The 26,278-nt window shown below is 39.6% G+C and overlaps 1 protein-coding gene across 1 annotated transcript in view; it reads left to right on the plus strand.

The window, feature by feature from the left end:
* Window positions 1–26,278, plus strand: part of LOC115596494 (ATP-binding cassette sub-family G member 4-like) — a 35,566-nt gene that overhangs the window by 4,717 nt on the left and 4,571 nt on the right. The window contains exons 2-12 of the mRNA XM_030441664.1: window positions 14,101–14,363; window positions 18,063–18,180; window positions 19,072–19,204; window positions 19,392–19,442; window positions 20,704–20,849; window positions 23,512–23,635; window positions 23,840–23,954; window positions 24,066–24,205; window positions 25,091–25,189; window positions 25,343–25,511; window positions 25,654–25,754. Coding sequence (XP_030297524.1) covers window positions 14,114–14,363; window positions 18,063–18,180; window positions 19,072–19,204; window positions 19,392–19,442; window positions 20,704–20,849; window positions 23,512–23,635; window positions 23,840–23,954; window positions 24,066–24,205; window positions 25,091–25,189; window positions 25,343–25,511; window positions 25,654–25,754 — 1,446 coding nt within the window. The 5' untranslated portion in view covers window positions 14,101–14,113. The remainder of the gene's footprint in view (window positions 1–14,100; window positions 14,364–18,062; window positions 18,181–19,071; window positions 19,205–19,391; window positions 19,443–20,703; window positions 20,850–23,511; window positions 23,636–23,839; window positions 23,955–24,065; window positions 24,206–25,090; window positions 25,190–25,342; window positions 25,512–25,653; window positions 25,755–26,278) is intronic.

Consider the following 26,278-nt stretch of genomic DNA (forward strand, 5'->3'; position numbering starts at 1 on the left):
TATTCACATATCAAAGTAACACAAAGTGCTTCACATATTGAAAAAAGGGGAACACACCAAACATCAGAACACCCCAAGACCGAATCAAAAAGCCATATTTCTGCAAACGACAACTCACCAAACATTAAAGGAGAAACGTCCACCAAGAAAAGACAACATGTGTTTGGTACTGCGCAGACTTACTGCACTGAAAAAGAGAGGGTATATTTCATTTAGTTTTCCTGTCTTTCTAAAAGGGAGGTGTAATATTCCTTCTCTTCCAAAAGCCGCCACTTGGCCGCCACTGGGGTAGGCGTAAACATGTGAGGTGAAGCACGAAGTTGGGCTGTGAACAGTGACAACGAATTTGTCTTCAAAATAAGACCTTTACATTGCACCCCATTGGAGTTTAGAACTGGGTTCTTAGCAGGGGGCTTTTAATTTGAAAGTAGCGACCGTTCCTAGCTTGCCACTACAACAACAAGCGGACAACGAAGACAGCTACAGCTTTCTGGGCTGTCGCTCATCTTGACGTCTGCAGATGAAGTGATGGATTGACTGCTGTTATCAGCTGTTTCCTGGTTTTAAAACTCCCGGCTGTGGGTCGCAAAACAGTGCATGTCATCGACACCTTCGCCCATCTCACGCAATTGCCGGCACATTGACACCTTGGATTTAAACAGCAGTCGTGGAGGAAATAAGTGTACCCTACGAGGCAGCAAACTGGCGGACCAAAACAGACCCCCAATTTACCGCCTTCTGTCTAAATCCGCGGACCTAGTTGCAAAAAGGACAGCCAAATTGGCGGCTTGCTGCCCTGTATAAAAATGGCTAAAGTTTGCTCATTGACTCCTTGTGTGGTTCAGTGGTTCCTCTGGTTATTGCTGTCACTCAGCAGGATGTCTCTGGGCTGCTGGAGCCTTGCTTTGTGGAGTTGGCATGATCTCACCGTGCCTGCTTGAATTTTTCAACAATCAGTCCAAAGACATTCAGATTGTGAACATTAACAGTTGTCTGTCTCTATGTGTCAGCACTGTGATTGACTGTCAAATTTGGAAACATTGGAATTTGAACACCTTAAAAGTGCCATACGTAAGATAGTTGATTGTTGAGTCTCATTCCCAGGTTGTCAAATACTGATGCTCTGGGTTTGTTGCTGGCTTGGCCTACTGAGACTAAACAATCAACTATCCATTTCAAGAATTGTGTTTTTTTTACAGAAAATACTGCACTGTATAAAAGTGAAACACTGTCAGATTAAAGCTGTCTAGAAATATTTATTTTAGAAACTAAAAGCTTAATTGTATTTGCTCTGGAGAGTTTCCTCTTCAGTAGTTTTGCTGATGTGACGTGCCATGATATCTGTTATAGTGACATTACTGCATTCATGGAAATGTTTAAATAACTGACAGCTGCCTCTCTTATCATTAAATCTATATGTGTTCTGATTGTGAACCCTCCTGTGTAGGCTCATCTTCCTGTCTGAATATTGAGTCCTTTAAATATCAGCAAACAGACTGCGTCTTTGACTTCAGTCCAGCTTTTTTTTGGTCTATGGTGCTGTTTTTTTCTTTTGCCTCAAGATACCAATCCTCCATCAGTGCGCCTGACTGCACCTCCCTTTAGGACGCACCCATGGGCGCACAGCTGGGTGCAATTACATTTACTACAGGTGTAAGATAAGATATGGAATGTATGGTTTAATTCAGCATTCTGTGGGAGGGTATGAATAGTAGGGTTCTGTTGTTTCAAGGAGACCAGCTAGATGGTAGGTCTGTCCAATTGCGTCCAGAGGCACCTCGGTCTGCTCCTGAAATTTTATAAAGATGGACAGTGTGTCTCCAAAATATCCCCTGACACGAGTGCTGCCAAATTGCAGTGGTGAGGTCCTTTGGAATCTGTGCTGTAGTGGTCGGTCACTTGAGCTGCGGCATTGAGTTCCATTGAGTTGAGTACACCCACCCACTCAGTCGCGATCATGGACAACCTGTGCTTACGAAGATATCATCACTCAGTGATGGCCAATGTGTTCTAGGAGTTGTGTCGTAGTAACTTTAACCTGCTGATCAGTTAGTGGTCCCTGCATTTCCTAGAAAGACCCAGAAACATCACACCCAACCGAATTGAGTCCCTGCTGCTCTTAAAGTCTGTGTATAGTGGTAGACTGACACCTATATAGCTGGTCAATGTTGAGAAGTGAGTTTTCACTCTGATCTTAAATTGTGAACACAAACACAGTCTGCAGGTGCCAGACTATTACTGAAAGGTTTCATACCCTTTCATTGTAGCTTCACACACTTCACTTACCCTATGCTAAGATGTCAGTTTTTTTCCCCCAGGGTTTACTTTACAGTACTGTTAAAGACAATCCTAGTCAGACTCTACATTAAGAACCAGTAGCTCCGTTAGGAATTTAACATCCAAAAAATCTCTTCTGAGCATCAGTATTCAACGCCAAATAAATTTTCTACCGGCCTTGTAAAATGGTAAGTATGGAGCATCATTTTCAACACAACCCAGGATTGTGTTTGTCTCTCTCCAGAGTAATTTTCTTTATAGGTGCACTTTGTACTTTTGGGAAAGACATTTTAATAGAGTGAGAGAAAAAAGGAAGAAAAACATCAGCTATGATTGAGTCATGACGGAATAACCAAAAGAAACAAAGTGTCCTCTACATTTAGGAGTGGCGGCCCGCCACTCCTAAATCCTAGCCCCCGCTCCTTCAAATTTCTTTTTTCTTTTTTTTTTTTTTAATTGTCGCAAATACACCACCGCCGCATCATATCTCCACCTTCACAGCAGAGTCCTGCACTGGGTCGGGTGTCGCGAGTGCTGAGGTAAACTAGATAACTATCTTGCTCATTATCTACTCTTTGGAGTAGATTCCCTCCCCCCAAGAACTTACTGGTGCCATCGACGTTAATTACTCGCGAGAGCGCGGCCTTGAAAGTGACATCACGTCAAGCACCCAGGCACCAGGTCGTAGAGACAGAGGAGTGTCATCTTGAAAATAGGGCAACGACTCACCGGAGTAAAGGTAGACTTATTAGCTTAAGAAAACGTATAATACATTTTATAAGTTCAATAGACATTCTCAAAATATTGATGGCCAGCTAAGGTTACGTAACATATCGGTAGCTTAATTAATTGAGCCCGGTGCCAGCTCAACTCAGTGTCGCTAACGTGAGTAAACTAATTGATAGCATTAAGCAAATACATACACACCATGATGTAACTGCTGACAGCATTTTCAGATGAGCTTGTTCAAATATTTCTCAAAGAAGAGAAAGACACCTGATGAAGATGACGCTAGTCAGGAATCATTAGCCTTTTACTGACTCAAATGATGATGGTTAGGTAAAAAATTGCATTCACATTTGTAATCAGATGTGATGTGAGTGTAAATTATCTAACGTTAATGTTTTATGTAATCGTATAAGACAAGTAACATTAGCCCTTGTGCCTTCCTTAAAAAAACTTCCTCTAACCACCTTCGTGGCAAAAATGTACACGCACAAAATCTGCCATAAAATACTCATACATCAATATTTTTTTCTGCTTTTTTTTTTGCTTGAATCCCTTAACCAACTTGTTCCCTGATCAAAATGATCAAATATTTAATAATTTTCAGGATTTTAACCCTTTAAATGCCAGTTTGATTGTTTGAATTATCAATTATATTTTTTTTTAAAAAACACAAAAAATGTATTATTTTCTATATAATAAGTAGTAGCCTTATGGGGCTTTGGTGGTGATTGGAGTCTTGGATATGTCAAAGATTACCAACAAAATTGATTTGATTGCATCAGTATTTTTTATGTAGTAACAAATACTCCCTCTAACCACCTTCGTGGCAAAAATGTACACGCACAAAATCTGCCATAAAATACTCATACATCAATATTTTTTTCTGCTTTTTTGCTTGAATCCCTTAATCAACTTGTTCCCTGATCAAAATAATCAAATATTCATCAATTTTTCAGGATTTTAACCCTTTAAATGCCAGTTATATTATAATTATCTATAAAAAACCCACAAAAATGTATTATTTTCCATATAATAAGTAGTAGGCTGATGGGGCTTTGGTGGTGATTAGAGTCTTTGATATATCAAAGATTACCAACAAAATTGATTTGATTGCATTAGTATATTTTATGTAGTAACAAATACTCCCTCTAACCACATTCGCGGCAAAAAATGCCCCATTGACTTCCACTAAAACCACATTTTTTAATCGCACTACCATTACAGTATAAAACCATGCATTCTGTAATGTCAGCATGCCATTTTGAAGAAAAGTAGTTATATTTGACATTTTTGATGTATTTCACCAGATTGAACCATTTTCCCATTGTAGGCCGATGCATGAAATTCTTGTATTTTTGCCAGTTATATTATGGAGCCGGGTGACTACCAGGGCCCTGTGTGTGTGTGTGTGTGTGTGTGTGTGAAATGTTTTTAAATCAACATCTGATTCATCAGTGTGAACTCTTATTGTGCAAACTGCAACAACTTTGGAAATTTAGACAACAAAAAACAAAATAGAACATATGAAATATGAACAAAATATGAAATATAAACAGAAATATCCAGGCATTGAATATACGACGTGTGTGTGTGTGTGTGTGTGTTTGAGAGAAACAGATACATGGATACTGTGTGTGTGTGTGTGTGTGTGTGTGTGTGTGTGTGTGTGTGTGCGCTTGTGTGTGTGTGTGTGTGTGTGTGTGTAATCTGAGGGTTAAATGAAATACAAGTTTACAGCTGCTGTTGAAATATCAAAGTTATTGTTTCTTCTTCTTCTTCTGGACAGAAAGGAGGTCTCAAAGTGTGTGTGTGTGTGTGTGTGTGTGTGTGGTCCTGCAGCATGTGACCTAGTGTTCCCTACAAATGCACACTTGGTGGTGGAAGACCTCTTTTTCAGGCCTCTGCACAACCAGCACACACCTCTCCTTCTAGTGGAGCTGGTCAATGGCGCTATCAGGATGAGAAGTCTCATGTATGCCCGAATCTCTTGGGCATCCACATCACTCCATCCTGACACTGAATGCCTCCCGTATAAGTTTGTCATTTGCAAAATGAGCTGGATCAGGTCAGGAGTGAAGAAAAGGTCAAAAGATGATGCTACATTATGGATTCTTGATATTGCATATCTCGTGGGCCCTGGCATCATGCCGGTGGGTGCCTGCATGTAGCACAGAGTCTCAGCATGAGATGGAGACCACACTTGCCCGTCCACTGACTTTTAGGATGGACAGGATCCTCAGTTTCCCCTGATGAACCCTGCAGCTCGCTGTCAGATAAAGGCTGCATGACCATTTCTAATGCCTCTTCTCTTCTGAAATGCCTTTTCATTTTTGCACCCTCTCTGCTCACTAATGAAATGACCCCTCAGACAAGTTGCATGTTTATCTTTGGCTGTGAAAGCAGCCAGGTGCATAAACACACTAACCGTTGTTTTTGCTTTGTTTTTGAGAACAGCAAAGGCATGTTTTCACTCAAGCACCTTTTCAAAGACACATGAAACACATTCCTCAAAAGATGACCTTTTTTCACAGCTGAAGTGATCAGTGCATGCTTACAGATTCTCACACACACACACACACACACACACACACACCACACACACACACACACACACACACACTCACTCTCACTCTCACTCTCTCTCACTTTCTGTCTCACACACACACACAGACAGACACACACACACACACACACACACAACATGCACACACACACACACGCACACACACGCACACACACACACACACACACAGGGCCCTGGTAGTCACCCGGCTCCATAATATAACTGGCAAAAATACAAGAATTTCATGCATCGGCCTACAATGGGAAAATGGTCGAATCTGGTGAAATACATCAAAAATGTTAAATATCACTACTTTTCTTCAAAATGGCATGCTGACATTACAGAATTCATGGTTTTATACTGTAATGGTAGTGAGATTAAAAAATGTGGTTTTAATGGAAGTCAATGGGGCATTTTTTGCCACGAAGGTGGTTAGAGGGAGTATCTGTTACTACATAAAATATACTAATGCAATCAAATCAATTTTGTTGGTAATCTTTGATATATCAAAGACTCTAATCACCACCAAAGCCCCATCAGCCTACTACTTATTATATGGAAAATAATACATTTTTTGTGTTTTTTTTTAAATAAATAATTAGTAATTCAAATAATAAAACTGGCATTTAAAGGGTTAAAATCCTGAAAATTATTGAATATTTGATCATTTTGATCAGGAAACAAGTTGGTTAAGGGATTCAAGTAAAAAAAAAGCAGAAAAAAATATTGATGTATGAGTATTTTATGGCGGATTTTGTGCGTGTACATTTTTGCCACGAAGGTGGTTAGAGGGAGCAAAATGCATTACAGGAAAATAAAAGATATGTAAGAGTAAAAGACACTGGATTTCAAAAATTTGACTAAAAAGAAGAGTTCCTACAAAAATCCATGCCACAAGCTGTAACACAGCCAAAATGATCGCTAAATCAAAAAAAAAAGTTGAGAAAAATGTACAAAAATGCCAGAGGAAGGCACAAGGGTTAGACAGGGAGGAGCAGTGGAACAAAGTGAAGGAGAGCAGAGTACAGCAGGGGGAGAGCCGAGTGAAGGAGCAGGAGAGCAAAGTGATGGTGCAGGAGAGCGAGATGAGAGTAGAGAAGAAAAACCTTAAGGGAAGCACAGGCTATCAGGCTGGGACCCTAAATGGGTTGAAAAAAATAGCCGGTTCCACTGATTCTACAGCCCCATCAAGAAATTATTATTTATTGTTTTATTTTTTATTTTTTTATTGTTGTATTTTTGTTATTATTTTTTATTTTTACAGTCAGCCTTTAAAAAGCCATTTTCCATGCCAGCCATTCAATAAAAAGGGGGATTATGCTGGGCATAAAAGTAAAATCTGCAGTCAAGTGTCATTTGTTAACGCCGCCACGGCCCCCCGGAGAGCCTGCCCCCGCCGCTGGAAAAAATCCTGAGGAAACACTGTATTATCTTATTAATCTTGTAGATAGAAACCTTCTGAGTTTGCTTTTCTTTTCTGAAGTATATAGTGTACCTTTAAAACAAAAAGTCAGCAATTTACAATTTGACTCTTTAGTTTCAGATTTGTTGGTGGGACAGATGACTGTGAAAAGGGCGGGCAGAGGGTTCAGTAGCCAAGGATCACATCCCTGTCCCGCAGTGAAGACAAGTGCCACGGGCCACTAAGTGTCCTGGCTCACATTGTTTTTAAAAGGGAATGGGAGACAACACTCAAATTGGTTTGATAAATGATTGTCCAAAACACACGCATGAATAATTCAGAGTCAAGATACCACATTTTTCGCTGTGCACCTCAGTTTGCACAAAGATTATCCGCCGTTTTAACTATCAAAATGGACTTGGACTAAACAGGTCCCTTAGTGTGAACACACGGCCAAACAGAGAAACTATTAGCTTTTTCAGATCTGATTGGCTTAACGGAATAGCACGACATTTTGACATTCACGTCCACTGTTTTTTTAATGAAAAATCAGCACCATTCTCATATCTGCTAAATATAAAGAGAGTCGTCAGTTACTTCCTGGAGGCTCCCTGCCAAGAAACCAGGAGGTAGTATTTCTTTAATGTTAGCTCTGGATTGAGGTGATGCTAGTCATGAGTATTTTGAGTAGGGTAAGATTAAGAAAAGCCTTTATTTGTCCCACACAATCATACGCAGAGCATGAAGGGAAATTTGTTGTCTGCATTCAACCAATCCCTGAGGAGCTTTAGGCAGCCATTATATGGCTACTGTGGACCATCTCCAGCTCTAGGCCAGTGCTGTGGTTAGAAGCATTGGTGAGAGGATTAACATAACAATCATGTTTTTGATGGTGGATGAAACGGCACTCCGGCCGTCATTGCCTAATGCTAACCATACACTACCCTTTGCACAACTGAACTAGCACCGGATGTTGCATGATTATTATTTCTAACTAGACTGTGGAGCCTTTCACCTGGAAAGCTAACACTGGAGGGTATGTACAGTGTCTAATCATTGGAATATTACAGTAAGGCATTCTGACCAAGCTGCTAAATTTGACGAGTCGGGAATGAAAACATGTTGCAGCCCACTGCGTCACCATATGTGCTGCCATCCACGACCATGCTGCCTACTATGGTTCAGACATTAATTTCATCCATAAGCATTAAGTGCTTTACGGGGATGGTTTTGAGTCTTATTTTCAAGGCGCCCTGTGGCACACAAAACTGTGGCTTAGACTTTTGTTATGAGTTCATTCCAGTTAAACCAGGCAATTGGCATGATTTTGTATCATCACTTTGATGGCTCCATTTATCTGACCACTTTATTTGAGTCTAATGTGCCTTTAATCCAGGGTATCAGGAATCCAGGGTATCAGGTGTAACAGTACTGTACTGTAGATAATATGAAGCAGTACGATCCCAGGTCACTGAGTTCTCTGCCTCTCTTGTCTCCCCTCTCTGGACCTTCCCTCTCGTCCAGAACAGTGCAGTCCCATCCAGGTTGACTCGTGACATGTTGGCATACGTAACCTGTCTCTCCATTTCCATGGCTCCTTCTTATCTGGACCTTTTGACACCAAGAAAATACTTTTCTTTGGCTTCTCTCTCCCTGCTGTCAGTGAAATGTGTCTGTGTGTAGGTGTGATCAGGAGGGCAAGTGAAGGAGCAGTCGATTCCCATACATTAGCTTGGCTTGGTGCTTGGTGGTGTACCTGAGTCTGCAAATTTTTTCCCAAGCTGGTTACCCCAGCCCCCTCTAGCTCCAAGCAGATCAAGGGTAGAAAAGAAAGTTGATTTTAATCCCCAAGGGGATTAAGAACCCCATGAGTGATTAAATGAGACTTCTGTCTCAAAAAGGACAAATTACTGTACCACCTCAAACTTGGGAACCATTTTTACAGTGGTCTGCACAGAACAAAGTAGATTAGACATATCTCCATTTCGATGATCATTAATCACCTTGCGATCACAGGGTAGATTGCATATTTCAGCTGCTTAGCGTCCTGCCAGGACAATGGAAATGGATTTTGTCTGACGTTGATCTACCCTAAACTATCTTTTCCCAGGAAACATACATACATTTCCATTGAAGCTGGGCTAATTACGACATATCACCGGTAAAGGTGCCTAGTAAATGTATGAACACATCTTTAACACCAGATCTTAAACTGAATATACAAGGTACAAGGTGAAGAAATTGCATCTTTTAAATCACAAGGATTTAACAAACAAAACAATGATTGAGTCCTTTGAGTCCTGCTACATGTATTTTTTTCATAGTGGAGTGATGAGGATGAGTTGAGGAGTCTCACAGCCTGAGGAGTGAAGCTGCTGTGTAGTCTGGTGGTACGGCAGCAGATACTTCTGTATCTGTTGTCAGATGGCAGCAGGGTGAACACACTGGCTTTGTGTGTTGTCTTTAAGTATCTTTGGGCTCTGTGCAGACATCTCACTTCAATGATGTTACTGATGCTCTGTAGATGGTACCAGTGATGTTCTGATTGATACTCAATCTTTAACTGATGGCCTTTTTGAATTAGAGGTCCCCTGAAGTGCTCCTGGTTAGAATTTGAAAGACCAGAAAATCCACAGAAACAATCATAGCATGATTTCTCTGTTGCAGATCGATGGCTGCTTAGGTACCCTATGAACATTGCATTCATAGCAAGGCTGCAACTAGTATTTTTATTTTCAATCAATCAGCTATTGTCTTGATTAATTGATTCATAATTGAGTCTGTCAACGGCCAGACATTGTTCAAGAATGCTCATCATAGTCATAGGTAACTATTTAAAATACCTTGTCTTGTCTGACCAACAGTTCAGTGTGTATGTCTCCTCACATTAAAGAAGCAGGAGCCACCCATTTTTTGGTGTTTGTGCTTGACAAATCACAAACAGCAAAGGTTGGTTTGTTGCCTCAGAAGCATTTTTGTTATATTTGTTGAAAACAGTTCAACATTGTTAACATTCCAACACCAACCAATTAATTAAATGCTGTGAGAAAAAAAATAAGAATCTGGAGCTTTTGGCTGTCACAGACCTCTAATAAAACTATAACATCATTCAGATCCAACAAAATGCTTGAAAAGCCTGAATCTGATTGTTTCCCTATGTACCTGCACAGTCTGCCTGTGCACTCATTGCACATAACCAGACTCCTTCACAAGGCTCTGCGGTGATATATTCCTCAAGCTAAGTGAGTCAGTCAGATAAGAATGGCAGAGAAAGTGCAGCCGTAATATCCTAATGCTAACATACTAGCTTAACAGTGGTGGGTACAAACAATAGTCACATTTGTTGTTCACATTGATTATGGTAATTTTAGGAGTTTTCTTAAATGTGAATAAGACATGGGGCAGTTTGATATGGTTAGCGATGATCTGTCATCATGGAGCGTTGGTCATGACTATGTTTATATGATTATTATCATTTTACAGAGTTTCTTTATGTATGAATGTGTTACAGTAAATACAAATCCCAGGTGGGTAACAGTTAGTCAGATGTGAAGTTGGTGCACACTACAAACAAAACTCTCTCAATGAAGTTACACAGAGCAGAAAGAAGAGACAGAGACCGTTCACCCTGTTACAAGACACTGTACCATCAACATTTTAAGATTGCAAAATGACAGTATATATATTTGTTTTTATAATATATTTATGCTTTTTAGAATAGTTAACAGAATTTTTGGGTTTGGACTTTGGGCTAAGGAACTGTTGGTGGGAATGTGTCACTATTTTCTGACAGTTTAAAGAGAAAAATATCACTAGAAAAAAAAAGAAAATAACTGGCAGATTGACTAATAATGGAAAGTCTCATTTTATTATTAGCAGCAGCCCAAACTCTATTGAAAATAACTGTGATATATTCATGCAAAGTGCAAAACGTTCATGCTGATTGTATCTGCAAACAAATATTAACGTTTTTATGTTCATGTTAAGGAACTCAGAATATATGGTTTAGCTTGGAGAAAACTTGTCAACTTGCTTAAATACCATCCACTGAAAGCTCTTCTCCATGACTTTTCACTGCAGTATAAGTACATCATACTTTCAGCCTTTTGTTCCGAAAAAACTTAAATAAAATATAATGGTGCTACAGCTTAATGGGTTGTAAATCATATGAGACCTGATTGATTGATTTGTTCACACCTGTGAGAGGCAAATATTTAATTTAATTTAATTGTAAGTGATATCGAGCAGACTGTGCTCACCAAGAAAATAAGGTTTCTACTCTGCTCTCTTTCCCCCTCTCCTTAAACACACACACACACACACACACACACACACACACACACACACACACACACACTGTTACTTACCACCATCTCTGCATCATCAGCACTATGTAGATACTCAGAGGAAACAGAACTCTTGTCTCTTCAGTCTGTCTCTGTACTGACAGTGAAGCAGCGTCAGACTCTAATATAGTTAAAGTAGTTTAGTTAACCTTTTACTGGGAGTGAGTGGGGAAAGACTCATCACTTGCTCTGTGGGACATGATCTTTGCATTGTTATTGCTTGCACAGTTGGTTGCCACTGACCATGTGGTTGTTGATAATGTGATGACTGCAGCAACACAATTGTATAGTTAGAATTATCTGCTTATATCTGTTTTAATGCCAAAGACATCATTAGATGACACTATTTCTTCTAGCAGGATGAAGTCCTTAATGCTGCAAAAAGAAAACAAGGGACAAACTCTGGTGCTAACTCGTGACTTTGTCACTGGAATTAGCAACTTTTCCACCCCTCCGAGCAGCGTGATTTCTAAAAAGTGACTAGTAACAACTTTAGCGATTGTTCAAAGACACCGCACAAAGCAGTCCAGTTGTAGTGATTTTCTATGGTTATGTGACACTCTCGCCCTGACACTTTCTCTTCATATGTAAAAAAAGTAGCTTGAGCTTCTTCTCACTCTTTCTCTCTGAATCAGGGTCTTATATTGTCTGTAAATATTTCAGTAGTTCATTTGATCTTCTCTTCCCTTTTCTTGTTTTTTTTTCCACTTCAAACATACAGTATGTTGTCCCTGTAGTGAGTTTGTGACACTATGGCAAAATATTTTTCTGTATGGCTTTTATATAGCTTAAATTGATCCCTCACTGCAACCCACACAACACTCAAACTTTATGCAAATTAGCATGTGATGACACCAATGAGCAAATGATGTCATCTGGCAACTTTTAGTAACTTGCCAGCTTCTCTGATTCGAAAAATTGCTGGCAAAACTGGGAACAAAAAGTTGTCACAAGGAATATTTACATCTCAAGTATTGAACCAAATATCTGGTGCTCTATTAGACTTCAAGGTTGTTGACTACAGGCAGTGACTGAATGCAAATAGTGTGTTAAAAAGGGCTATATGTGTACAATTGGTTCCTTTGAGCGTTATTTAAGCAAATTTAACAATATTATTACATTTGATCCTGTGTATAATATGGACCAAGTACTTCCATCCCTACAGCCACAACACTAGTTTGGTTCTAAGTGGTCAATTTCTGCCTGACTCTCTGTTCATGGATGTACATACCATAATCAGTGTGGTAAGCTACAATATATTCAATCAGTCACTGCTGTGTTTAAAATCAGTCTGAAGTAGACAGCCAAATCACTGTTCAAATACTAGACACTCATTTTGCTACAACATCTTAATCTACGCTTAATCTATTCTCTGATGAACATTTGATGAACATTTGATTGGAATTCACACTCACCTCACTTTAACCTCCACCAACACACACACAAACACACCAAATCTTTAGCCTGCAGCAACGGTAAATCACATCATCATTACATGAATTATTTCTGTTTCCATTTGCATTCTTTGCATAGCATCATGAACTGTCTCCACATGTTGACTTTAGAGAAATTAAGTCTGAGCTGTACATCATGTTGCCAGCCAATGTCAATGAAGAGCACAACGTTACCGTCCATCCTTTACTCTCCTGCAACAATTGTCATGTCAATCTTATTGATCATAACTTCACTTTGCCATACAACATTAACCTTGTGACTGAGCACATTAAGGCTATATTCATTTTTTATTTTTTTTTTACATTGGATTCATTTATGTTACATTGAGAGTTCCCCCTGCAACCAATAGCAGAGTCCTTGGGCATAAGTAATCAGGAATAGGAAGGACCTATGACTGAAGAGGGCATAGGATACATGTCATAATAATTAATTCATACACTTACCCTTTGTATTTATCCAGAGGTTTTTTGCACGTCATTTTGTACATGAAAGTTCTTTATTGTTGAAATGTAAAATTACTAAAGGGGGCTCATGAAAAGAATGTTGTGTTCGATTTGTTCTAATTCTGCTTGCCCCACACACAACATCATCACCACATTGATGTGTACAATAAAGAAAAGTTCCTGCGTTAGCTTTTGACAATTAGAGTATTCTGCAACAGTAAAATGTTCTGCCTTCAATTCATGTCTTTGTCACAAGTGTTTGAAATATATTAAGCGATCAAAAGAAAGTCTTTGGATTTTATTTACTTCTTTGAAAAATATTAAAAATTGTATTGCTCGATATGTAGCTTATCAGAGTTTTTGAACTCCCTAATATCAGTATTGGGCCCAAAAACACCATATGAGTTAGGGCCAAATGTGTATATATTGTTTTGTGTATGAGCAATGTTCTTTTGGAGTAAGAACATGCCACCACCTCTACTGAAGCAGATGGTTTTGAAAACACAACAACTTAGCTCATCATTTTGGCCTTCCTTCCATGCCAACACTGGATTCTCCAGCCATGAATATGAAGAAATGTGCTACTGAGAATCCAAACATAAAGGTCCTAAATGTGGCTGTGTTTCTTTTTGCATGTCTCCTCTTCTTCTGTTTGTTGGTTAGGACTGGTCTAAGTTCCCTGTTGTCTTCTTGTTTCAAAATTGTTATTAAGTTACCTCCAAATATGCCAGCTAACACCTAATCCCAAATCACAGGTGTGAAATCAGACATTTCATCAGATAATGAACCATGACTGACCTCTGTTCTGATTTCCGATTTTGCCCCTCTGACCTGTATTACCTTTTAATAGTTCTCTCTCCTTCTTCCCTACCCTCCCTCCCACAGACAGAGACCTGGTATGGACAATAAGGCGTTGGAACCCGATTCTGTGAGCATCCCAATGGAGGAGGCCGTTGTATGTAACGGAGGCAGCCAACCCCAGGCTCAGCAACAGCAAGAAGCATCTATGTTGATCCACCTGAAGAAGGTTGAGAACCAGATCACTGAAGCACAGCGCTTCTCCCACCTCCCCAAACGCTCAGCCGTGGACCTGGAGTTCACTGACATTTCCTACACTATCCAGGAGGGACCATGCTGGAGGAGGAGAGGTAACAAACAATCTATCCATTCTTCACACACGTTACTTGTGGTGGCAGTGTGTATTTTAACCAGCTCTCTTCAAACATCCATGGTCTGAATTGTGTTAAAAACCTATACACCACAGTACCAATAGAATGTAAAGTCAATTTCACAACATATCCCACAATGCAATGGTGATGTGATGATGATAATGATATAAATGAGAGGATATGAAACTACACCTGTTAGTGATGATGGCATCACATACATCAATGAGATGTATGTGATAGTTTATTGAGGTGGAATATGAGTATGATGTTGAAGAAGGCAATTGAGTACAAGTGCGATGTTGATGAAGGGTTGAGCAGCTGCTGTGTGGGGAAGGCTTCTTTGGGGGTCAGCAGCAGCTCAAACGCCCAATTAGAAACAGACGGGGAGAGAAAGACAGACGAAGCGGAGGGAGGGCGGGGCAGAAGTAATGAGAAAGGCGGGCATGAAGAGCAGTGAGGTTTATATTGGCACATGACAGGAAGGGGAGTGATTGAGGCACGGTCCTGCTCCTGAACTTCAGTTAAGACTTCTGTCTCCATAAATGCTGATAAGTCAACAAATTATGGCTAAACAGACTGTTCTTGTTTATTGCTGGGACAGTTAGTGGTTTGGTTGGAAACTTTGACACGATGATGGTGCTAGATGAGAATTTAACAATATTATTACACTTGATCCTTCGTAAAATAGGTGCTGGATAAAATGTTGGGATCACCAGGTCTGTGCAAACCTTCATAGGAATCCATTCAGTAGTTGCTATAGTTATTTCATTTTGGATGAGATGAGTACTTCCATCCCTACAGCCACATCAGTAGTCTGGTTCTAAATGGTAGATTTCTGCCTGACTCTCTGTTCATGGATGTAAATACCATAATCAGTGTAGGGAGCTACAACAAATAAATTCAGTCACTGTTGTGTTTAAAATCAGTCTGGAATAGACAGCTAAATCACTGTTCAATGTGAGCGCACTTAGGTGCAGCTACCCATGCTAGCATCAAAAGTAAGCTACAGCCATGTTTTTGTGAAACAGTGAAGAGGTGGAAGATAATCATTGTATACTGTGGACGGATGCTGCAGGAGGGGTTTGACATGTGTCTTTGGACATTGTGATACAGCTCACCAACTTTGGGACCTCACAGAGACCTATTTGAAGACCTGAGTATCAGTATTCAGGAAATATGTACAGGCATTAGTGTATGGCTGTGAATGTGGGTTAGATGCTTTTATCCATGAGTCTGATGTTCAGTGTGTACTGTGCGCATGTGTTTGAGTGTATCCTCTGAGGTTTCCAGTAAGTGCTGTATTGTCTGAGATGGTTTAGGCCATCAATAATGTAGCTGACTAGGGGAACCAATAGATGAGAGGAGAGGAGAAGAGAGGAGAGGAGAGGAGAGGTAAAGTGAGGTGAGGTGAGGTGAGGTGAAATTGTGTGCCACAATTCGAGTGGTGTGTTTACACAGCCACAGTAAAGAATGTGACCCTGCAGTGTGTAAATGAAGGACGCCGTGAGCTTTTAGTATTTTTGCACTGGTACCTTTGCTGCGGTTTCCAAGGGTTTTGACTCCTTTCATTTATCAATATTTCCAACTGGTTGAATAAATATATACCAGCAACAGATGATGAAGTCAGTCAAATAGACATGTTTCACCATTTTACTTCATGCCTTTACTATGTCTTGTAAGTTTTCAAGATGACTGTATAATTATTTTTAAGAATTAGCAATAATCAGAGGAAGAAGCAGAAGGAGACTCTTTATCATCACATTCATACTCATTTTGACTGGATTGTAGTGATAAGCAATGGTATTAATCACATTCAGTACAACTACTTAAATTTGTTCTCTGTGTGTAACCCACCCCTGAGGAGCACTGGGTAGCCAACGCGTGGCACCTGGGGACCAACTCCAGATCTAGACCGGTGTTGTAACCCTAACCCTAAGGGCACAGCATTGAGCATGAGCATTACCTTAAACAACCTCCTTGTTGGAAATGAGAAAAATATTCTAAGATGCAATAAAGGCATGTCTGAACACTCTGGGTACCATTAACATACCGTAGCCTCAGCACAAAGTTCTTTCTTGGAAAAGTGACAAATGTTTGATTTAAACTTTAGCAGCTCTTACAAGCCTAAACAAATTCAGTATTATTATTTTTTTTGATAACTTACACAGGGGCCAACCAAAAAATAGCTGCGAGCCAAGATGACAGCAGCAAATGTATAACTTGTAGCTACAGTACATCAGTATATTTATGTTAAGCATGTAGATTTATACAAACACTTGTACATGTCAAATCAAATATAAAATAAAATCAAAAAGCTGTCAATTTTAAATCATCAGATTCCAAACTTATAAAATGTTTATGTCCTCTTTTTTCAAATTTGAATTGCGGTGATTTAAGACATATCCCACACAGAAATCACTGTTAAATTTGTCAGCTATCATCCTGTTGAGGGTGACAGCAGTCTATCCCAGCATGCACTGAGCAAGTGTCAGTGTAACCCCCATATTAAGGTCAGCTCTGGGACACTTAAATTGCTAGCATGGTGAACTGCTACAACTGAATGCTGTGCTCTCTCTGTTGGGGGACAGATGGGACAGCAGCCTCGAGACTTCTTTTTCCAAAAGCATAAAATCTAGTTGTTGTAGCATAGTACAAATACTGCTCCTGTCGTAGGTTGTAAACTATATATTGTTGAAAACTGATGCAGGCTAGTGCTCAGTGTTGTTGGACTGGTCCTTTTCTGGTTTATTCTAAAGTTCTGTCCTCATAAGTCATGTTGCCTTCCTTTGTCCGTCTCCCTTGTGTCAGTTTGCACTGATACAGTTAAACAAAAGGGACAATCAGGCAGGTCATGTGAAGTAATGTCTATTTCTGGTGACGGCTGCAGCTGATCCTAGCTGGATCAACTGTCAGTCGGCTTTAACAGCTGTAGAGACATCAGATGAATTTATAACAAAAATGCCATTATTTATATATAATTTAATTGTACTACAGAACTAAAACTTGTCGAGTGATTTAATTAATCAGTCAAATTAAACTTTGCGTAATTGTGCAAAGCTCTGTTATGGAGAGATGCAGTTATATAGTTTTTTTATAGTGCAGGCAATGTAATGTTTCCCACATTAATAAGATGTATTACTTCACCCACCAGCAACTTATCTGACATTAATGACAATGTTTAGTTTCATTTTAAAGACTTGGACCACCCAATACACAGATTTCCCGTGGTGTTCATGGATAAACCTGTGATCCATCAGTACCGTGATCAACTGCAGTTTAAAAGTGTAATCAAAGGGAATAAAGTTTTGGCCTACACTTGGAAATTAGATTGTGAGGAACTCGATTCATGGGTAGGTTAAAGTAAAGTAAAGATGATTTTTTTTTGCAGTTAGTACTTATACTCACGCATTATTTCAGCTGCATTATAACCATGCCTGTCCTTTATAACTGTTTAAATATCTTTGAAGTGGACGGCAAACACTTTTGCTGGATGATCAGTTTATTTTTATTATTCAAAGGCTGATCTCTAACAGCTGCATCTGCTTCACTGTCTGGTTTTGTGGTTTGTGTGAGTTCAGTTCCTATTCCACATTCCTCGCAGGTTTATCCCTCATTGGACGTGATGTTAGGATGTGATGTACCTGCTGATATATGCAATGCCCCCTTTGTTGTTCCCAGGTTTCAAAGCCTTGCTGAAGTGCCTGTCTGGGAGGTTCTGCAGTCGGGAGCTGATAGGAATCATGGGGCCCTCAGGGGCTGGGAAGTCCACCTTAATGAACATTCTGGCTGGATACAGGTGAGAGTACCTAAAGTACCTTCTATATAACAGTTAAAGTTAAAGGTCAATAATATGAGAATAACTACTATTTCTTATCAAGGAAGGTGATTTGTGGACAAACCACCAAAAGAAGGTTGACAACAAAAAAAAATCAGCTTTCATCACAAACACCTTTGACATAGATACTGCTATAAAGAAACTACAGCTTTACTTATCTGGTGTGTTACCATGTGTTTATACACTGCTTGGCCAAAAGAGTCACCACCTGGATTTAACTAAGCATATAGGTTAGAGCTTTCCATTGGGTAATGGAATGGGTACTGTAGTGATAAATATGTTTCAGCTGGCAACAAGTTATTTAACCCAAAGTGATGCAGTGAGGAGCTTCTCATTTCTTAAACAACTATGACAGAAGACGTATTCTGTGGTTGTGGAAAAGATTTTAGAAAGGTCCAATTATTGGCCTGCATCATGCACCGAAAACAACCGAGGAGAATGCTGAAACCACAAAAACTGGGTTAAGAACTATCCAAGGCAGTATCAAAACCTGGAACAATAGTAGTTAACCATCAGCCTACAAGAAAGAAATGTGGTCAGAAAAAAGTCTTGAATGATCATGTTGGGAGATCACTTAATCAACAGTAGAACTCACGGCTATGTTTTATAATGAAAGTAAGAGCGTTTCCACATGGTCACTGTGAAGAGAACTCAGGGGACTGGGACTAAACAGCTGCGCAGCCATAAGAAAACCACTTATTAGCGAGACTAAATTAAAAAATGGCTTTGATATGCTAGGGAGCATCAAGATTAGACTCATTATATTTCATGTTCAGTCTATTCCTTCCACTACAGTCTGTCTAGCCCATTGAACTGTCCAGTGTTTGTTTGTGTGTCCTTCCTCCTTCCCAGGGAAACAGGGATGAAGGGTCAGGTCCTGGTAAATGGGAAACCCAGGGACCTGCGGACATTCAGGAAGATGTCCTGCTACATCATGCAGGAAGACATGCTGCTGCCACACCTCACTGCACGAGAGGCCATGATGGTGAGCTGGCTCATAGCACAGCCTGAAAAAGTTAAACTCCTCCTCAAAGTGTGTCTTCATTTTTTAACTTTGTGTAAATCAAAGTCATAATAAAGAGGTTAATAGTTATTGTGCCAACATGCCTGTACAGCTGTGATATACCTGTTGCATTACAACATTGTGACACATTATTTGCTCCCTACTGCAGGTTTCAGCCAACTTAAAGCTGGATGAAACTATGGATGTGAAGAAAGAACTGGTGAGCTAAACAAACAACATCTACTAGCTTTACAGAGTAAAAGACAATACTGTATTTCCTTGAATAGCAAACAAGGCCTTTATTTCTAATGCTTAGTTTGATAAGTGGAATTGTTCACATTTTAGTATGAGGCGTCATTTTGATCAACTCCTGTTGCCTTATTAAAATATCAGTAGCTCCAGCTTGTCCTGCTCAGGTCGTCAGCTCACTCTACTTTTCTCTGCATACTAGTTTTTCAAAATCAAGAAATACTGGATCCTAATACATACCATATAGTCATATTGTAACATGTTTGAATAAATCTTGGGCCCTTAGCTGCATGCCATCCTCTATCCTCCATCACTTGTGTCAATGCACTTCTGTATACTGCCAAAAAAAAAAAGTTATGGAATAAGAAGAAATGTGTCAGACAACATGTTCAAAGTCCTGGAAGATTTTCGTTGCCAAAGCTTCACGAATCAATGTTTTTATAACAACAAATCCAGTGACTGCAGTTCCCTTCAGCTCTATCCAACGTTAAAGTGTCTTTCAACCGTATTACAGTGCACAATACTACTTTTACTGGATGGTTCATGGATGCTCTCATGAGCTAAACTTACAGCTACAGGCAGTAATTTTTTGAGAATAACTCTGGTGAAACCCGATGTATACCTGCCCAGTACCAAACAGCAGGTTAGCAACCAGCTTTTAAAGAAAGTAAAACACTCCGCAGCTGAAGAAAGATATTTTTTATAAATTGATGGAGACCAAAAAAGAGCTGAATTACATTCACTCATCACTAGAAACGTGAATAGATAAATTATAGTGTTGCTGGAAATTTGTAGCTAACTTGTTACCCAACTCAGACTAAACTAAAATCGTCAGTAATGACAATTTCAATTTGTCAATATTGTCTTTCAATTGACCCCCACCTTGTCAAGAAAATCAAATGAATGCTTAGTTTAATTATTGTTGGGGCGTTATGTTATTTATTTTCTAATATGACTTTCTCTATAAGGTAGCTCCGTTGTATATCTGTGTGGATGTTCTCTGTTGTTAATGACAAAATCAATGATCTCAGTGATTATGTCATTGAGCATTAAAATACTGTTAGCTCACACAAGCCACATGCTGTCTATGCTTTGTGTTTTTGAATCCAGCACACAGCAACACTTTTATCTTTATGTCTGCATCACTTATAAGCCATTGTTATCCATGAAGAAAGTTTGATATTCAAACAGGTTGTCAATCCCATTCTCTCTCTTTGACCTTATCTGTCCAGGTGCATGAGATTCTGACTGCATTAGGGCTCCTGGAGTGTGCTCACACTCGTACCAGCTCACTGTCAGGTGGTCAGTGTAAACGGTTGGCTATCGCTCTGGAGCTGGTCAACAATCCTCCAGTCATGTTCTTTGACGAGCCTACCAGGTGAGACAGACAGAAGATGGTTACATTTACACCTCAGTACTGTTTCAAACATATTCTGGAAGGTGTTTCCATGAAATCTATATGTGTTGCTGAAAATATTATGTACAATGGACACTCTCTGTATTAACCAGTAGACTACTGCTAAAGTCTCTAGATCAAACAGTGTGGCAAAGCTGGGATTGAAATGAAAACAAAACCTTTGGAGTTCTGTTTTTCTACTAACAATATACTTTGCCAAGTTCATTAGTTAACAGACAAATAGTGAGTACATTGGGACAAAACATTTTTTTAATTATTTTGTTTCAGAAAAGTCTAACTTGTTGGAAGCCCAAGGGCAGTTTCAGTTTGTCCAGACAGCACATCTGGCTGCATATTTCAAATGTGTCTTGTGACAGTAAGACATATGGTGTTGGACTGACTTTTGAAACCTGAACAATTATACTCATAATTACAGTGGTGCCATCTGGCATATATGAGCTGTTGGTAGCTCTGGGACCATAGCTCTCTTGCAAATGAACTCTTGAAGAGAAGAATGACAAAAACAATCTCAATAACTCAACAGTGATCGAGAAGTTTCTCCTTTGGAATCTTTGATAATTACCAAAGTAGTCCTTAGCAAGACTGCTACTGTGTTTTCATATAAGTGTACTAGGCAGGATTTTCCTTCAGAAACATTTACAAAGACAGTTCCTCTTGATAATCCCTTATGACTCACTATAGTGTGTGGCAGTGTCTCTATGTGCCTGTATTCTATGATTTTCTCATTATTTTGCTGTTTTTTGGGACATTGCTGGGCATCAGGGATTCTGGTGAAAGATAGTTAATTGTTAATTTACCAACCCAGAGTATCTGTATTTGATGGCCTGGGAATGAGACTATCAACTATCTTTCTTGCTTACTGCTCCTTTGAATGATGAGTTTACAAACAGCAAATCCTGCATTGAATCTCTTTAAAGGTTGTAGTTAAAATGTTAGTTAAAATGTTCAACAATCCCCACAAGCTAATTTTATTTGTAGAGAAATCAAAATTCCTGGGCTGTATTTCAGTTTAAATGTGCAGTATGTAAGAATTTTAGTGAAAAGTGACAATATATAATGAAGTTAACATACTATCCAGGTAGCCTCAGGCCATCCTGGTCCAAAGTTCCTGTGCTAGTGGTGTAAATACCAACAGTCCCCCAGTGCTCCGAGCTCCCAGTCTGGACAGTTAGCAGCAGTTACACACTGGTGATATGCTCCCTACTTGTTTTTGAGTATGAATTGGTAAGGTGGCCAATTCTTATTATTCTTCCTTTAAATTAAGGTAATCTGGCTAAACTTTGGCTTTTTTTAACCTAACTCATCATCTGAATGAGAAACTTATTGTGCTGCGTGTCATGCTTAGTATGTCCTTGCCAACTGACAGATCTTAGCATTTAATTGAGTACAATGTTAGCATTAATGATAGAAAGTATGGCCAAACCTAAAATACACCCAAGTTGTTAAGCGAAATAAGATTATTCTTTTGAATCAACCACAAGAATAAAACACATACACTTGATCTGTTTTTAATGTTCATTAATAACATAACACCACATACAATGTGTTTATAGTAGATTTACAGTGTGTTTATCACTTAAGCAGTATACCTGATCAGGAGGAGTCTCTCTAATCGTGTCTCAGAGACCTGTTCCTCCTCGGAGTCAGGCTGAAGAGCCTCTCCATAGATTGAATATCATAGTCATAAGGAGAGGTCAAATGATTGTTGTGCGAGCGTTCATGAAAAGGAACATTTGAAGATTTTTCTGACTAATCTGCAGACAATTGTTGAACTTATCTAATGCAAGGAACCACGTATGTGTATGATAAGTAAGTGTAATATGATTACAGTAAAGGGTTACTTTGTAATGGCAGTTACTGGAGCTAAGATTGTGAAAGGTTTTCATGCTAAGCTAAGCTAATTGGCTGCCTGCTATAGCTTCATATTCAGTGTGCAGACATTTCAGTGGTATAGATCTTCTCATACAGGCCTCAGAAAGAAACAAATATAGAAAAATAATCAATACTTTTCCTTAAACCACGCAGAAGGTCATACATGGGTTCTTTCATTCAAAATAAAACAGAAGACTTAAGTCGTGGAATCATGGAATTGTCTTAATTGTTAAACAACCACCATTGCTGATCAAAATCCATCTGCTGGGAAATGTACCTACATGGGGCAGTGTTTTTGAAGTTGTAGTCACATTATGATTAGTCACGTCGCAGACTTCCTTTCTTTCTGTTCTGAAAGTTATAGCAACAGCCGGCCAAAGGCGTTGGCAATGCATCTTTGCCTTTAACAAAATTGGGATTCCTGTGGTTTGAACATTTTTGGAAACATTTGGGATGATATAAGTATACAACTCACCAATAAAAAGCAGCGAAGGTCAAGCCATTTTAGATATTTTATTTTAGAGGCAATCAGTGATAGCATGATACATTATATTAAACATTAATGACATATCAGCCAGATGTAATTCTACTCATTTAACGTAGATGTAGTAAACTCACAGAGTACAAAATGAATCAATAAATGTGGTTCATTGTCAATAGCCTGGCTCTTACTCGTTTATGTCTTCCTGTTAAATTACGTCCCAGCTGCTCATTAACCTTGTCCCTCCTGTATGTCCGTCTCTCTGTGCAGTGGCTTAGACAGTGCGTCTTGCTACCAGGTGGTCTCACTAATGCGCTCTCTGGCGCTGGGAGGACGGACCATCATCTGCACCATCCACCAACCTAGTGCCAAACTGTTTGAGATGTTTGACAAGGTACACATCTGACAATAAGTGAGGGAGTTAATGGATGTGCTGGAAATTCTAGTTTGTATTTAATGTATGAGAAGGTGTGCTGCACGCCAATACTGCAACATTTTACACAGACACCAGCTGAAAAGAAAAGGAAAGAAGAGAAAATACAGTTTGATTTTTGATTTTCTCATGGTCATTTACTTGAATATTTTTGTCTCTCCACAGCTTTACATTCTCAGTCAGGGACAGTGTATCTACAAAGGCTCAGTCCCTTACCTCATCCCCTATCTGAAGACTCTGGGCCTTTATTGTCCTACCTACCACAACCCTGCAGACTTCAGTATGTCCACCTCACATGTATTCACATATCTGCTGCACTCTGCTGAGGAGGATCTTAAATGTTTCTAATTCCGTCATTATCTGTGTGTCTCTGTTTTTCCCTCTGGTTCAGTCATTGAAGTGGCATCAGGGGAATATGGAGACTTGAACCCTGTGCTGTTTGAAGCAGTCCAAGGTGGAATGTGTGCATTAGAGGAAAAGAAGCAGCAGTGTGAGAATGGCCCATCACTCTGTGCAACAAAGTGCCACATGGTATGCAGTATATGATGTGCTGCTGTACTGTAGTCATGGCTGGATTACAAACTATGCAAAGCAGGCAACTCTTCTGGGGCCTCAGACCCTTAGGGGTTGATATTATGCATATGTGATACATGTTGTCTAAAGGAATAGCTCAGCATTCTGGGAAATATGCACATTTGCTTTATGCCAAGGGTTAGATGAGAAGATATATACCACTCTCACATCTGTACAGGATATATTATGCTAAGGCCTGCAACCAGTTAGCTCAGCTTATCTTGTTTCAACTCATCTGGTAATTATTCAGTAATGAACTAATTGACAGTTTATATCTCATTTGCTTATTGTAAAAGGTCTGAAAAGGAGTGATTTGGGTATGACGGTGTTTATGTACCAGACTATTCCTTGGCTGGACACAGTAACGTCCTGGGGTCTTCTTGTGCCCGAGAAGTTACAACACAACCAGTTTGAAGTCCAGGAAGAGTCCATACATAGATTTGCGAAGTAGGACAGTGTGACATTATTTACAGTTGAAGCACACATCTGGTCTTGTTATGTGAACCACTAACAATAGGTGGAAGCAAAAACAATTACATGATAGAAAAAACAATTGAAGCTTAAAGCAACATTCTGTAATTTGCCACCATATCCAGTGTCTTGAAGTAATCATCAGCTTGTGAGCATTGTGGTTTTTAGACTCGTCCGCCATGACAAAATAACTGACAAAACATGTTTTCCCAGAGATGAAGTTGTAAGGATTATAACTGGTGGTCACAACATAAACCTGCAGATTGTTGGACCATCCAGGAGAGCCCTGTGTTTCTGTGTGAAGTAACCATGAGGATATTATTACAGACACATTTGTCAATGTTTGAGTTCCTCTGTTTCCATTTTCCCCAGGACACCGGACACATAGAGAGCCATACTTTTGCCACAAGCACACTAACACAGTTCTGTATCCTCTTCAAGAGAACCCTCATAACCATCTGTCGAGACCAGGTGGGTGACAGCATCTGTTCATACATACTTTATATACTGTGTGGCCGCACACTGTTTCCAAAAGCAAGAAATAGTTTCTAGCTGCCAGATTTGGTCATCTTAAAATAAAGTGACATTACCTAAAACAATCAACTGCTTTTGTGCTGTCCTCAGGTTTTGACCCACCTCAGACTGATTTCCCACATTGCCATCGGTCTGTTAATAGGCTTGCTGTATCTGAACATCGGCAATGATGCCAGCAAGGTCTTCAACAACACCGGGTTCCTCTTCTTCTCTATGCTCTTCATCATGTTTGGAGCACTCATGCCAACTGTGTTAACCTGTAAGGAGTTGAGTCATATTAATATTCTATGTTGTGTTGATATTGTTGTGCCAATCAATGACACTCGGTCTCAAAAACCCCATGTGATGTGAGTTTATATTTACAGATGAACATGAACCTTTTTTTCTGCACCATCTGTTAGTTCCTCTGGAGATGTCTGTGTTCCTGCGGGAGCATCTTAACTACTGGTACAGCCTGAAAGCCTACTACCTGGCCAAGACCATGGCTGACATCCCATTCCAGGTGAGCTGGCAGTGTTGGGTTGGAGGGGTGGTTTGCTGACAGACCTGTTACACACAGCAAATACAGCTACATAGTACAACACTGCTCTCTAGTGTTAGTTGAAGGCACCACCTAGTTGTTGCAGTCGATCAGACTGTGCAGCGTTTGACCACTGTAAACCTGAAGTTCTCAGTCCAAGTTCAAGCTTCATACCTTGATCTGGGGCTGGTTCCAGAAAAAAAACCAAATTCAAATTTGTCTATAAAATATACTACTATTGTGTTGCATGTGGTGTACCGTTTTGTCTTGTTATTATTAAGTGAATTTTATGGATGGATAAATGTGATCGATTGCAACAACTAGATAGATACAGATATTTTTATGGATCTGTATTACTACATGTACTACTGTTACTACTGCTGATATGCAGGCCCCATTTTTGTTTGGAAATTAATTGAAATGTTCTTAAATATTGCACTTTTAAGCATGAAAAAGAATAGTTTCCCTGACTGAACGCTTGCTACAGCTTGGTTTGTCATATTAAC

Source organism: Sparus aurata, chromosome 2, assembly GCF_900880675.1.
Source record: "Sparus aurata chromosome 2, fSpaAur1.1, whole genome shotgun sequence".
In the NCBI taxonomy this organism is placed as follows: domain Eukaryota; kingdom Metazoa; phylum Chordata; class Actinopteri; order Spariformes; family Sparidae; genus Sparus; species Sparus aurata.